The sequence below is a fragment of the Amphibalanus amphitrite genome, unplaced genomic scaffold, assembly GCF_019059575.1.
Source record: "Amphibalanus amphitrite isolate SeventyFive unplaced genomic scaffold, NRLGWU_Aamphi_draft 000006F_arrow, whole genome shotgun sequence".
NCBI lineage: Eukaryota > Metazoa > Arthropoda > Thecostraca > Balanomorpha > Balanidae > Amphibalanus > Amphibalanus amphitrite.
The window spans coordinates 1,008,934-1,022,961 of record NW_024881502.1 but is presented as its reverse complement, the minus strand read 5'-3'; the positions used below and the strand labels follow the sequence as shown (position 1 = coordinate 1,022,961).

The 14,028-nt window shown below is 51.8% G+C and overlaps 1 protein-coding gene across 1 annotated transcript in view; it reads right to left on the bottom strand.

The window, feature by feature from the left end:
* The window catches only part of LOC122377900 (trithorax group protein osa-like), a 32,008-nt gene that overhangs the window by 6,845 nt on the left and 11,135 nt on the right, over positions 1 to 14,028 (bottom strand). Inside the window, exons 7-12 of the mRNA XM_043358474.1 lie at positions 7,983 to 8,096; positions 5,070 to 5,123; positions 4,565 to 4,777; positions 4,361 to 4,516; positions 3,767 to 3,847; positions 2,408 to 2,563 (exon numbers count right to left, since the gene is read on the bottom strand). Of these exons, the coding sequence (XP_043214409.1) occupies positions 2,408 to 2,563; positions 3,767 to 3,847; positions 4,361 to 4,516; positions 4,565 to 4,777; positions 5,070 to 5,123; positions 7,983 to 8,096 (774 nt within the window). The remainder of the gene's footprint in view (positions 1 to 2,407; positions 2,564 to 3,766; positions 3,848 to 4,360; positions 4,517 to 4,564; positions 4,778 to 5,069; positions 5,124 to 7,982; positions 8,097 to 14,028) is intronic.

Genomic DNA, 14,028 nt, shown 5'->3' with positions numbered 1-14,028 from the left:
CACCGCAGCGGTGGCAGAGACACGCAGACACACCGCAGCGGTGGCAGAGACACACAGACACACCGCAGCGGTGGCAGAGACACACAGACACATACAGCGGTGGCAGAGACAGGCAGACACACCGCAGCGGTGGCAGACAGGCAGACACACCGCAGCGGTGGCAGAGACACACAGACACTTACAGTGGTGGTAGACACAGACACATATAGCGGTGGCAGAGACACACAGACACATACAGTGGTGGTAGACACAGACACATACAGCGGTGGCAGAGACACACAGACACACCGCAGCGGTGGCAGAGACACGCAGACACATACAGCGGTGGTAGAGACACACAGACACACCGCAGCGGTGGTAGAGACACACAGACACACATACAGCGGTGGCAGAGACAGGCAGACACACCGCAGCGGTGGCAGAGACAGCCAGACACACCGCAGCGGTGGCAGAGACACGCAGACACACCGCAGCGGTGGCAGAGACACACAGACACACCGCAGCGGTGGCAGAGACACACAGACACATACAGCGGTGGCAGAGACACACAGACACATACAGCGGTGGCAGAGACAGGCAGACACACCGCAGCAGTGGCAGAGGCAGGCAGACACACCGCAGCGGTGGCAGAGACACACAGACACATACAGCGGTGGTAGAGACACACAGACACACCGCAGCGGTGGCAGAGACACACAGACACACCGCAGCGGTGGTAGAGACACACAGACACATACAGCGGTGGTAGAGACACACAGACACTTACAGCAGTGGTAGAGACACACAGACACATACAGCGGTGGCAGAGACACACAGACACACCGCAGCGGTGGCAGAGACACGCAGACACATACAGCGGTGGCAGACACAGACACATACAGCGGTGGTAGAGACACACAGACACATACAGCGGTGGCAGAGACACACAGACACACTGCAGCGGTGGCAGAGACACACAGACACACCGCAGCGGTGGCAGAGACACACAGACACACCGCAGCGGTGGCAGAGACAGGCAGACACACCGCAGCGGTGGCAGAGACAGCCAGACACACCGCAGCGGTGGCAGAGACACGCAGACACACCGCAGCGGTGGCAGAGACACGCAGACACATACAGCGGTGGTAGAGACACACAGACACACCGCAGCGGTGGTAGAGACACACAGACACATACAGCGGTGGTATAAACACACAGACACACCGCAGCGGTGGCAGAGACACACAGACACACCGCAGCGGTGGCAGAGACAGGCAGACACACCGCAGCGGTGGCAGAGACAGCCAGACACACCGCAGCGGTGGCAGAGACACGCAGACACACCGCAGCGGTGGCAGAGACACACAGACACACCGCAGCGGTGGCAGAGACACACAGACACACCGCAGCGGTGGCAGAGACACACAGACACATACAGCGGTGGTAGAGACACACAGACACACCGCAGCGGTGGTAGAGACACACAGACACATACAGCGGTGGTAGAGACACACAGACACTTACAGCAGTGGTAGAGACACACAGACACTTACAGCAGTGATAGAGACACACAGACACATACAGTGGTGGTAGACACAGACACATACAGCGGTGGCAGAGACACACAGACACACCGCAGCGGTGGCAGAGACACACAGACACACCGCAGCGGTGGCAGAGACACACAGACACACCGCAGCGGTGGCAGAGACACACAGACACACCGCAGCGGTGGCAGAGACACACAGACACACCGCAGCGGTGGCAGAGACACACAGACACACCGCAGCGGTGGCAGAGACACACAGACACACCGCAGCGGTGGTAGAGACACACAGACACACCGCAGCGGTGGCAGAGACACACAGACACATACAGCGGTGGTAGAGACACACAGACACACCGCAGCGGTGGTAGAGACACACAGACACATACAGCAGTGGTGGCAGAGACACACAGACACATACAGCGGTGGCAGAGACAGCCAGACACACCGCAGCGGTGGTAGAGACACACAGACACACCGCAGCGGTGGCAGACACAGACACATACAGTGGTGGTAGACACAGACACATATAGCGGTGGCAGAGACACACAGCTACATACAGCGGTGGCAGAGAACAGTTAACACAGCCACAGCCGTATACAGCCGTGCACTCAGCAAACGACTCCAATGTGTACCTTACCTCGCCCCCCCCCCCACACGCACACCTAGATAACAAGTGCCCGGACAAGAAGTAAGCAAAAGATATATATATATATATATATATATATATATATATATATATATATATATATATATATATATATATATATATATATATCAATAATTATGCCACGGCGCCGTAACGGGGCTTCATGAACAGTCACGGAGCACAGCTGAGTGCTGCACACATGTTTGGGCGATACTGGGGTCAGTTGGGCTCACCATGCTGAACTGTTCGAACTGCTTCTGCATCTGCTGGGTTTGCGGCGAGACGAAGAAGCCGCCGTTGGGCAGGTTGGGCACGGGCGACGGCGGTCCGGCCGGCGAGCCCGGCGCCGAGGGCACGCTGTCCAGAGGACTGGGACTCCGGTACCCGGCCTGGGGAAGGACACCGCGGCGCGCACCGCTGTCACAGCGGGGCACCGACAGCGGGGGGGGGGGGTACCGGCACGGAGAGTGGGTACCGGCACGGAGAGGGGGGAGGGGTACCGGCACGGAGACAGGGGGTACCGGCACGGAGAGGGGGGAGGGGTACCGGCACGGAGAGGGGGGAGGGGTACCGGCACGGAGAGGGGGAGGTATCGGCACGGACTGGGGGAGGTAACGGCGCGGACAGGGGGCACCGGCACGGACAGGGGGGAGGTACCGGCACGGAGAGTGGGTACCGGCACGGAGAGTGGGTACCGGCACGGAGAGTGGGTACCGGCACGGAGAGTGGGTACCGGCACGGAAAGTGGGTACCGGCACGGAGAGTGGGTACCGGCACGGACAGGGGGGGGAGGAGGGCACCGGCACGGACAGGGGTATCGGCACGGAGAGTGGGGGAGGTACCGGCACCGGAGAGTGGGGGGGGGGGGGCACCGGCACGGACAGGGGGGAGGTACCGGCACGGAGAATGGGGGAGGTACCGGCACCGGAGAGTGGGGAGGGGAGGATGTACCGGCACGGACAGGGGGGAGGAGGGCACCGGCACGGACAGGGGGGAGGTACCGGCACGGAGAATGGGGGAGGTACCGGCACCGGAGAGTGGGGAGGGGAGGATGTACCGGCACGGACAGGGGGTACCGGCACGGAGAGTGTGGGGAAACAATAGGGCAGATAGATTGGTAGATATTCGGAGAGATGAAATGGTAGATGTCGGGACGGACAGTAGGGGATACGTTATTGAAAGTAGAGCAGATATTGGGAAAGATATAAGGGCAGATATTGGGACGAAGAGCATGCACAGTGTCGGAAGAAAAAATGCACGCTGTTACGATGCACGCTGTCCTGATCAGTGAATATTTGGTAAAGTGATATGAATTTATCAGTTACCTAACTTTCAGCAGAGCCTATAACGTGTGATAACTAGACATGGCTACGAAAGTCACCTGATGACGCTCAGATGGCGAGCAATACCAAATCAACTACAAACATGTACAGTCAGTACTACAACTAGGCACGATCCCTGGGGCAGGCCAGGGACCGGTGCTGGTTCCGGCCACCGCCGGCCGGCCGGCCGCGGCGCCAGGAGCCGGGACCCGGGAGCCGGGAGCCGGGGGCGGAGCCGGGAGCCGGGGGCCGGGGGCCGGCCCAGCCTACCTGGTAGTAGGGCAGCGGCGACACACTGCGCGGGCTCAGCTGGGGCGTCCGGTACGCGCCCATCGGCTCGGCTCGGCCGTCCTGCGGGAGCAGCCGGCCCGCTCAGAGGGCGCCCGCTGGCCCAGCCGGCACGGCACCGAACACGGGCAGCGTGCAACACCACCGCGCAACAGCCCGCCAGCCAAACACAGACACATGCCGCAACTACTGACAGCCGAGCTCTGGTAGTAGGGCGAATCAAAACGACAATAAATGACGTCTAAAAGGTAAGACAAAACATGAATTCAGCTTACAAAATATTTCAAAACTGAATTTGATTCGTAGCGCGCGTATTGATACCGTGAATGCATAGATACGAGTGCATTGAAAATACAGAGAAAGACAGTAGAACTACTCTAGTACAAAGGCATGGGGAAACAGTTACTAGCCAGCTGAAGAGTGAGTAGGTGCCAGGTACGCCTATGACAGTGTGAGCGACGGTCTGCGGCATGCCGGAAGGGACGGGCGGCTGACTCACCGCGCGGCTGGTGCCGGACCCACCGGTCGTCACCAGCGCTCCCGGTGCCGGACTCACCAGCCTGGTGCTGGACTCACCGGGGACGGGGGCGGCCGCTCCTGCTGCTGGTCTGACTGGTCCGGCTGCAGGTGACGGCTCCGGTCCGCCGGCTGCTGCTGCTGCGACTGCTGGTGCTGCCGTTGCTGCTGCTGCTGCTGCTGCTGCTGCTGCTGCTGCTGCTGCTGCTGCTGCTGCTGCTGCTGCTGCTGCTGCTGTTGTTGCTGATGTTGATGATGTTGTTGATGTTGTTGACGGTGTTGATGATGTTGTTGATGATGTTGTTGATGGTGTTGTTGATTGTGGTGATGCGGTGGATGGTGCTGATGTTGCTGATTATGGTGATGATGTTGATGGTGATGCTGAGGTGAGTGCTGCTGCTGGGGCGCGTGATTGCCGTACTGAGCTGGACTATACCCTCCAGGCGCCGGCTGGCGCTGGTGCTCCACAGTCACACCCTGCGGCACACAGAGCACACTGGTCAGCCGGGCGCCGCGCCGGCCGTACCGCGGCTGCTGCCAGCACCGGCGGCGATCCGCACCAGACCGATGGGTACACGTGCCGTCCGTCAACACCGCCCCGATCAAAACGGCACCCCGACACACGGGCCATCTGCACGGCTCCTATGGCCCCGGTGTCAGCTGGTGCAGAACCTGACCCAGCGCCGGTCCTCTCGCGCAGCGCGCGTCACCTTCCCGAGCCGAGGGCCGGCTGCCGCCCGGCCGCGGGGGAGGGAGGGGGGGGGCCTACCTTACAGGTGTGCAGGTAGTTGGACGACACGCTGCCCGGCACGCCCAGCGAACTCTGTGGAGGCGAGCACACGACGGACGGCGCCGTCAGGCAGCAGCCACCGGCCACAGCCATGCAGCCGGCCAACGACACACAACCGGCCGATACGCAGCCAGTGCCAACACACGTGCGGCAATCCAAGCGGCGATCAGTGACTTCAGCAGAGCTCAAGACAAACTACAGGCTAGGCGCTACGACTATAATCTACCCCATGTGGAAATCCATCATTAATTTATGATCTCATAGGACCTCGCGACAAGGACCTAGCACGGACAGGGACAAGAACAAGGATCTAGTTATGATCTGAGGGGATATAATACAACAACATGTCACCTGGTGCTTTCATGTCAATTGGTGTTACACAGCTTTGAATGTGAACTGTGATCACCTTCATATAACAAAAGAGAATCACTGTAATTGGCAGCAAATGTTCGCAAAAAAATCATGACTCTAACAAATTATAATAGGATTCCGTAACTCTGGATCTTTCTATAACAATTAGGTCGATATCTGTGATATCGCTGCATTTCTCGAGGGGAGAAAACCTACATCTATGATTCCATGGCATAGGAGCTCAGGATAATATATTCCTGCCCGGGGCCGGGATGATTCAATAAATGTCACCGAGGTTTTTTAGCGGAAACCCCGAGGGCCGTTAGGCCCGAGGTGATTTTGCTAAAAAAAAGCGAGGTGACATTTATTGAATTCCCGGCCTTAGGGCTGGAAGGTGTTTCCCATACCTGCCAAAAAGCTCACAACTATATGATAGTGACGTCAGCAGCCGTGTGGTTCAACGTGTTTTACCACATCCCTTGAACCACACGGCTTGCAATATTCAAGCATTGCATTAACCCTCGCCGGCCGAGGGGGGGGGGGGCGGGTGCCGCCCCCCCATAGGGTTTTTTTCGCGATAGCTCCGAACACGCTGGCGATAGAGAGCTGAAACTTGGCATACCTGACCTTTGATTCAAGCCGGATCTTTTGACACCAACCGCATTTTTGGGTCAGGTCAGGTCACTGACCTATGACGTCATAAGTGAACCTCTGCACGGTCTTCAGATGTCGCAACTTCGCAACGCCCTCACTGCCAGAGGAGATGTCACAGGGAAATGAAACTTGCAGGATCTAGTATCCATTATGAGTCTCACAACTTGTATATCTCGGATTTTTCCTAAAGGTCATATGAGGTCAGGTCATTTTCGTGACCTCACCATTATAAGTCAATGGGGAAAAATTCAAACTGCTATTCTGGCGCCGGGAACGATCTCCAACTATCTCAAGCACACAGAATCGTGATTTGATGCACTCCTTGCAAGGTTAGATGCGTCACTTTTGCAATGTTGACCTTGCGTGACGTCATTTATGACGTCATCAAGGTCATATTAGTTTTTCGTCAATAACTCTTGATCAAATTGAGCTAGCGAGTCGGGAAAGCCACCAATGGACTCAGGAAGACCTGCCGAATCGAATGATATGCGACATGACCCCTTTCGACCAACTTCGTGACCTTGGGGTGCTGACCTAACCTTGACCTGAGGTCAACACCCCAAGTTGACCTGACCCGCACAAAAAATATATCATTCGACGCGCCTAAGCGAGGCGAACACGATGCTGCCAAAATCGCGGCTCTGCGGCCGTTTTTTGCGAAGTTATTCACCAAAAACTGAACCGTACCTTGGGGCACTTGACCTGACCTCAGAGGTCACCGGTTGACCTAGGACCTTAAAATCGGGTACCAATCTCTGCGTCTCGTAACGGCGCACACGCTCGATTTTTCCGCGACGCGCTAGCTCCACCAGGGGCGAAACGGCGAGGGGGGGGTCGTACCCGCCCCCCCTCGGCCGGCGCGTATGTAGAAAACCAATAGGTCCGGCGAGGGTTAACCTTTGAAAAGTGTGGTACAGTGCACGTGCCGTTTAAATGCCTGGATGTCTCTATTTAATCATGCAATGTAGCAGGTATGGGAAGCATGGGATCCGCCCCGAGTTCCATGCACTGCCGCTACCAGGGTGGTGTGTTCTGACATCAACACTAGGCGGCGGGCGCAGAGACCGGGGCCGCAGACAACTTACCGTCCGACGGACGGACAGAACACGGACGGACGGACGGTACACGGACGGACGGACGGACGGACAGACAGACAGACAGACAGACAGACAGACAGACAGAACACCAGAACACGGACGGACGGGCGGACAGGATGCACAGACAGACGGACGGAACACAGACAGACAGACAGACAGACAGACACACAGACGGACGGACGGACGGACGGAACACAGACAGACAGACAGACACACAGACGGACGGACGGACGGACGGACGGACGGACAGACGGAACATGTACGGACGGGGGTACAGGATGGACAGACGGGCGGGCAGACGGGATGCACAGACAGACGGACAGACAGACAGACGGACGGACGGACGGACGGACGGACAGACAGACGGGGGTACAGGATGGACACCGACACGGGCCTGTGACTGGCAGACTGGCAGCTGTCCGCGGTGTAGCCGGCCGGCCGGGTCACTGAGCTGGGTCGACAGCGGGCTGCGCCGGCGCGGCACCCAGACGGCAGTCGTGGCACCGCACGGCACACCAACTCACCTGGACGGAGCGCCGCCGGACAACATTCACGTCCCAAACTCACCATTGCCACCCTCCAACACAGAACTCGGGGGAGGCTCTGACCTGTACGGGCCGAGTCTGACCTGTGCGGGCCCAGTCTGACCTGTGCGGGCCCAGTCTGACCTGTGCGGGCCCAGTCTGACCTGTGCGGGCCGAGTCTGACCTGTGTGGGCCGAGTCTGACCTGTGCCGGCCGAGTCTGACCTGTGCTGCGGGACGTGCTGACCTGTGCGGGCCCAGTCTGACCTGTGCGGGTGACAGCGGCGGCGGAATGTGCTGTGGGTGGCGCTGCGGCGGAGGCACTCCCGGAAACAACCGCTCACCGAGCGGAGAGTGCACGGGCGACACGCCTCCCAGTGACTGCGAAACGGGCACAGAATATAGCAGTCACCGGACAGTGGACGACTGGGACAGAATATCTCAGTCACCGGACAGTGGACGACTGGGACAGAATATCTCAGTCACCGGACAGTGGACGACTGGGACAGAATATCACAGTCACCGGACAGTGGACGACTGGGACAGAATATCTCAGTCACCGGACAGTGGGCGGCTGGGACAGAATATCTCAGTCACCGGACCGTGGACTGTGAGACTGGGACAGAATATCTCAGTCACCGGACAGTGGACAACTGGGACAGAATATCTCAGTCACCGGACAGTGGACTGTGAGGGAGGCGGGGGACAGAATATCTCAGTCACCGGACAAAGGACTGTGAGACGGGGACAGAATATCTCAGTCACCGGACAGTGGACTGTGAGGCGGGGACAGAATACTTCAGTCACCGGACAGTGGACTGTGAGGCGGGGGACAGAATATCTCAGTCACCGGACAGTGGACTGCGAAACGGGAACAGAATATCTCAGTCACTTGACAGTGGAGGACTGTGGACGACTGGGACAGAATATCTCAGTCACCGGACAGTGGACGACTGGAACAGAATATCTCAGGCACCGGACAGTGGACTGTGAGGGAGGCGGGGGACAGAATATCTCAGTCACCAGACAGTGGAGGACTGGGACAGAATATCTCAGTCACCGGACAGTGGACGACTGGGACAGAATATCTCAGTCACCGGACAGTGGACTGTGTGACTGGGACAGAATATCTCAGTCACCGGACAGTGGACTGTGAAGCGGAGACAGAATATATCAGTCACCGGACAGTGGACGACTGTTGACGACTGGGACAGAATATCTCAGTCACCGGACAGTGGACGGCGGGGACAGAATATCTCAGTCACCGGACAGTGGACGACTGGGACAGAATATCTCAGTCACCGGACAGTGGACGGCCGAAACGGATCCAGCGGGTACGAGACCGGCGGGGGGAGGAAGGGGGGGGGCGAGGGGTGCAGAGAAACCTTCGGTCTCGGGTGAGAGGCTATACGAACGAATGCCAGCGATACATGTAGACACGATAAATAGGAGAAACAACCGCACAGGATTGTGAAAAAATGGACACTTGGTAACAAAAACAATGTCAACTGGTGAGTCAAGGGCATCCCACTTTTTCGCCACGTTATAGCTAAAAAACTGCGATGCGCCAAATTTTGGGTACCTGTAGGGATTTGATTGAAGTGTATTGTGAGGAAGTTTAAAAAAAAAAATCCGTCGATTTTTTTAGATTTTGAGGTTTTAATGAGAGCAAAACCTGTATAAGAACATGTAAATTAAAGCACGTTGTAAATCTAGCAGAACAATGAGCTTTCTTCACCGGTATCCTGAATAACTTTGATAGCGATGTGGACCGTTAACCTAACAAATATCACACTCGTTTAGTAGAACGAGAGCAGAACGTTCCTTCCGTGGTCGGGCGGGCGGGCCGAGAGCGCCGGGTCTGCGAGTCGATAAGGGTCATTTCACGCTTGTGTGGATGACTTTGATCCATCGCGACGCTCAGTTGTGTGATTGCGCCTTTTTGTCGGCTGTGAGAGACGCATATTAATAGTTGATAATATTTTTTGGCTACATATTGTTCTTTTGACGTTCAGCTTTCACTAGGACACGAAAAAAAAAACATGCCCATGACTTCAAGAATGTCCGAGGCAGCCCGTTGAATAAAAATTATAGCGTTTTTTTACAAAAAAAAAAACGCAATTTTCAAAAAGGCCATCGAACGATTTTGATAAAAACTACATTTTTGGAATAAGCTCACTGTCAGCTTTCGAATGGTATATTTCGTTTCTTTTGTGCATGAAATGACCTTCCGACGAACCGTGCCCGGCGCGGGGGTTAGGTCAAATACTGACCTAACGCCAAAAGTAATAATAGATTTCGTAAGGAGCAATCCGCTGGTTGACGCGCGGCGCTAGGACGCTCCGTTTAGGAACAGCAGGGGATGCACCAACGAACCCCCGCTGTGGCCAAGCCGCCCGCGGCGCGGCCGCCCGCCCACTCCGGCACCCAACCGCACCGGACGAAAGCTTTGGTAGCGTCGGTCAGCCCTGTGCTAGCGCCTTAATTCTTAACGCTGTGGCTCAGAAATGATTAGGGAAGGCTATGGTGTGGGGGACTAATGGGCACACACTGTGTAATTAACTGCTGTAGGTCAAACAAAAGCAAATATATATTTTTTAAAGGGAGATAATGACCTTTTTCCACAAAATCTGAGTTAGGATCATTTTCTGACAAAACACAACAAGTTATAATGTAAATTAAAACCATTTTGCTCAATTCGGTACCTTGCCGCAAATATCTCAACTTGAAGTCACGTTAGCGGGGAGCGCTGAAAATGACCGTTGAATAAGTACTTACATCACTTTTTGGTACTTGCATGTAATTTTGTAAAATGAGCGTATTCCTTACATTTGATCTTCATCACATCTAGTTAGTTAATGGTCGTCTATAGTGCCTTCAAAAGATATTCATGGTTTGGGGGTGGTTTATGTCTAAATTTACGCAACTATTTTTCCTGTTCATCATCTGACGCCATATGCTGCTATTTTAGTAGCAACGACTCAATTTTGAATCGGTCCCGCCGACTGCACAATAAAAGAAGATAGATACAACACTTTTGCGGCATCACTGAAAAACTTATGCAGTACTGTTATCAAAATTCTCATAACACCGTTCGACAAACCTGAAGTCTTTTTGAAATAAATATGCTTGTATTTTTTCGCTTCAGGCTCTGACGCCAAAATAATGAATTTCGTAGTCGCAATCGCAAGATTTGGCTGCGTTTCTGGCGCATGCCGTTCATTTGTGGCGCAAAATAATACTTGGAAACAAAGAAGAGTATGTACCCCCGAATTAGAATCTAATTAATTCTAAACCGAATTAACTCTAATTCAAATTAGAATCCTTACAACCAAGCAACGACAAGGCGATAACATAAACAAAAACCCAAGCGTCGCTGTTTGAAACAAAAGCGCCATAAACTGCGACTTTTTTATAGAGAAGGACAACGCATTTCGGTGGGTGTTACAAGTACTGCAAGTACTGCTTCTTTTTTGCAAAAATAAAAACCTTTTTCACATACGAAAATGTGCTAGGAAATTTTCATATTTTATAGAAACTACAGTAGAAATAGTATAGATGTCGAGTAATTTTTATTTAAGAAAAAGAAAGCTCATTATCTCCCTTTAAGAAAAAAAAACTGTGACTGGAACATGATGACAAATAGTTGAAGCACCGCCAAATTAAAGGGACCCTCCCACCTTCAAAAAAGTTAATGAATTGGCATAAAAGTGATGTAGCGTGAATCACAAAGAGCGAAAATGAACATCTACCAAATTTTACCGGAAAATATTCACCCGTTTTCGAGATATAAGACTTTTATTTTTGTTTACTTTTTGGGAACTTCGCTGTTTCTATGACGTCACATAAAGGTTTTCTTTACGTCGGCATTTGGAAGCAATAATTTGGTATCAAAGTGCGACAAATATTGCGCGAATGATGCGTTTATCTTATCAAGGTCAATATATGATGGCCAATGAAGGATTCCAGGACAATTCTTCTTATGGCATTTCTTCGTATCGCAATTCTTCGTCTGCAAATCTTCGTCAGGGCATTTATTCGTATCGCATTACTTTGTCTCGCATCAGGGTATATGAAAATCGGCTCGCATTTCTTCTTCAACGCAAATATATGCAAGAGTAAGCATTGAGGGACAAATAAATGCACCGACGAAGATTTGTAGACGAAGAAATGCGGACGAAAAATTGTGCTACGAAGAAATGTCATGCGAGGATTTGTTCGGGTACCATGACATTTATGTGATTTCAAAGTCAAGGTTCACAGCTGATTTGCTAAATCAAGCCAAGAATCCAAACTATCAAAAAACTATAAATATTTGTTTGTCTGTCACAGAGGTCTCAAGCAATATAAGGTTGTTGAATCAAAAATCTACTGCCACAACTCACATCTCCTGCCTTAGTTTGTCATTGTTGTTTTAACTTGCTTTCAAGAGAAACGGAAGCCAGTATCTGATATCAGTTCAGATGATTGTTTCAAGATCTGAGTTCAAATGGAAATAAAAGCAAGATCAAGATGAAACAGGGATTATTGCTGTTAAAGTAGTTTGGCCATGATACAAAAAGCACATAAATCATTAGCCAAATCAAATACTGGTTGGTTTGTCAAGATGTTTGTTGTCTGTCGTCTGTCGAGCTGCTATGAACACTGAACGCTCTCACTCTTACTTTGAAGAGAGTAGTTTAAGTTGAATGGTAGTGAGCTGTAATTAGACAAAGCAGCTATTCAGTGCTCACATCAAGCCAGGCTAGGAAATGGCATCAACTGTGGTGGGAGGAAGCAGGTTCGGCAGCCCTATATGTTGTAAACTTCTGTTGTGTCTTGTGTTTGATCAACTGATGTTTTCTGCTGTTTTGTGCAGTGATAGTAGCAGGTAACTGCATGCTTGTCAAATTATGTGAATAAACGAATTCATAACATTGCATTTTTCTCTCCATGCAAGGAACAAGTAAGATGTTGTAGAAAATGTAATAGAGGGCTGCATTGCTGATTTTGCACTTTATCAGAGCTTTATTTAGAATTGCTTTCCTGAAGGCTACACACAGGCCACAGTACTGAAATTCACAATGTCATAGCTTTTGGCAGAAAAAAAAGAAAAGACTTACCTAGGTAAAATTGGCTGAAAGTATGGCAGAGCAGAGGCCTCTTGCACCAAAATCCTCTTGCACCAATGCTTGGATTATTTTGCATCGTATACCCAGTCCAAGTCTCAAATGTAACAATTTGCGTGCAAAATTTAGCAAGCACATGTAGGATTATGTATTGGGCTATTGCAAACAAATTTAACACCGTTAGATTAGCTTATTCTGAAACCAGTTTTTCGATTTTACCTAGCTAGGTAGTTTGGTGCAAGAGGCCTCAGGTCTTGATGCGTATGCCCATCCGTGTGCTTGCCGAAGCCGAACTGACTGCAACACATTAACTCTGACCCACCATGGTGGCTGGCATATCCTGAACTTTCACCACTCTAAACAAGACAACTTTCAGCCCTCAGCATTGTATTAAAACACTGTACATGACACTCAAAATTTGTTTCAGTGCCATCCACGGACAACATCAGTCGCCATTCACCAGGCCAGTAAAAACAGAATAGATAATAGCTTCAAACCCATGTAGTCAGAGTTACTAGGTCTGCACCTCAAAACAAAATCCAGGTGACATTCACCACGCCAGTAAAAAACAGGTACTTAGGTAACGTAACAGCTTCAAATCTGGTAACATGTTGGTCGGACTTTACACTACCATATTAACATGGAATAATATGATACCAAACAATAGTGCAACCATTCTGGATAACAAAAGTGTATGATAAAATTAATTTAGAAAACTTTGGCAGCATGATTTACGAGCACAGGCAGGTGTTACCTACCAGCCTTCTCAATGCTCGTAAAACCAACATTGTGGTTTTGATTTTACCTTACATGATAACACACTTGGCTGCAATGGCACATTTAATTTAATACTGTGAAAAGACCAGTTATAACCACTTCACAAGCACAATTGCACCTCATGCCGACATCCTTTACCAAAGACAGTCAGCAGCGTCTTTCGTCCAAACTGGATGATCAATCCCCTTCAACTGTTAACATCAAAAATATTTCTTCATGGTGTGATCTCCATATGGAAACCTTGCAGGAAAAGAATTAATGTCAATTGTCAGCTCTTCAAAATTTCTTTGGACTTTAACTTGGAGTACCATATCCAGTTTGCTTTGATATTTTGTTTTATATTCCATGTTGAAGTTGAACACCAAGCTCCAGATATAGCAGGCAGCTTGATCATCTTCGGCCTTGGTATAATATCAGTCCAAGTTCCA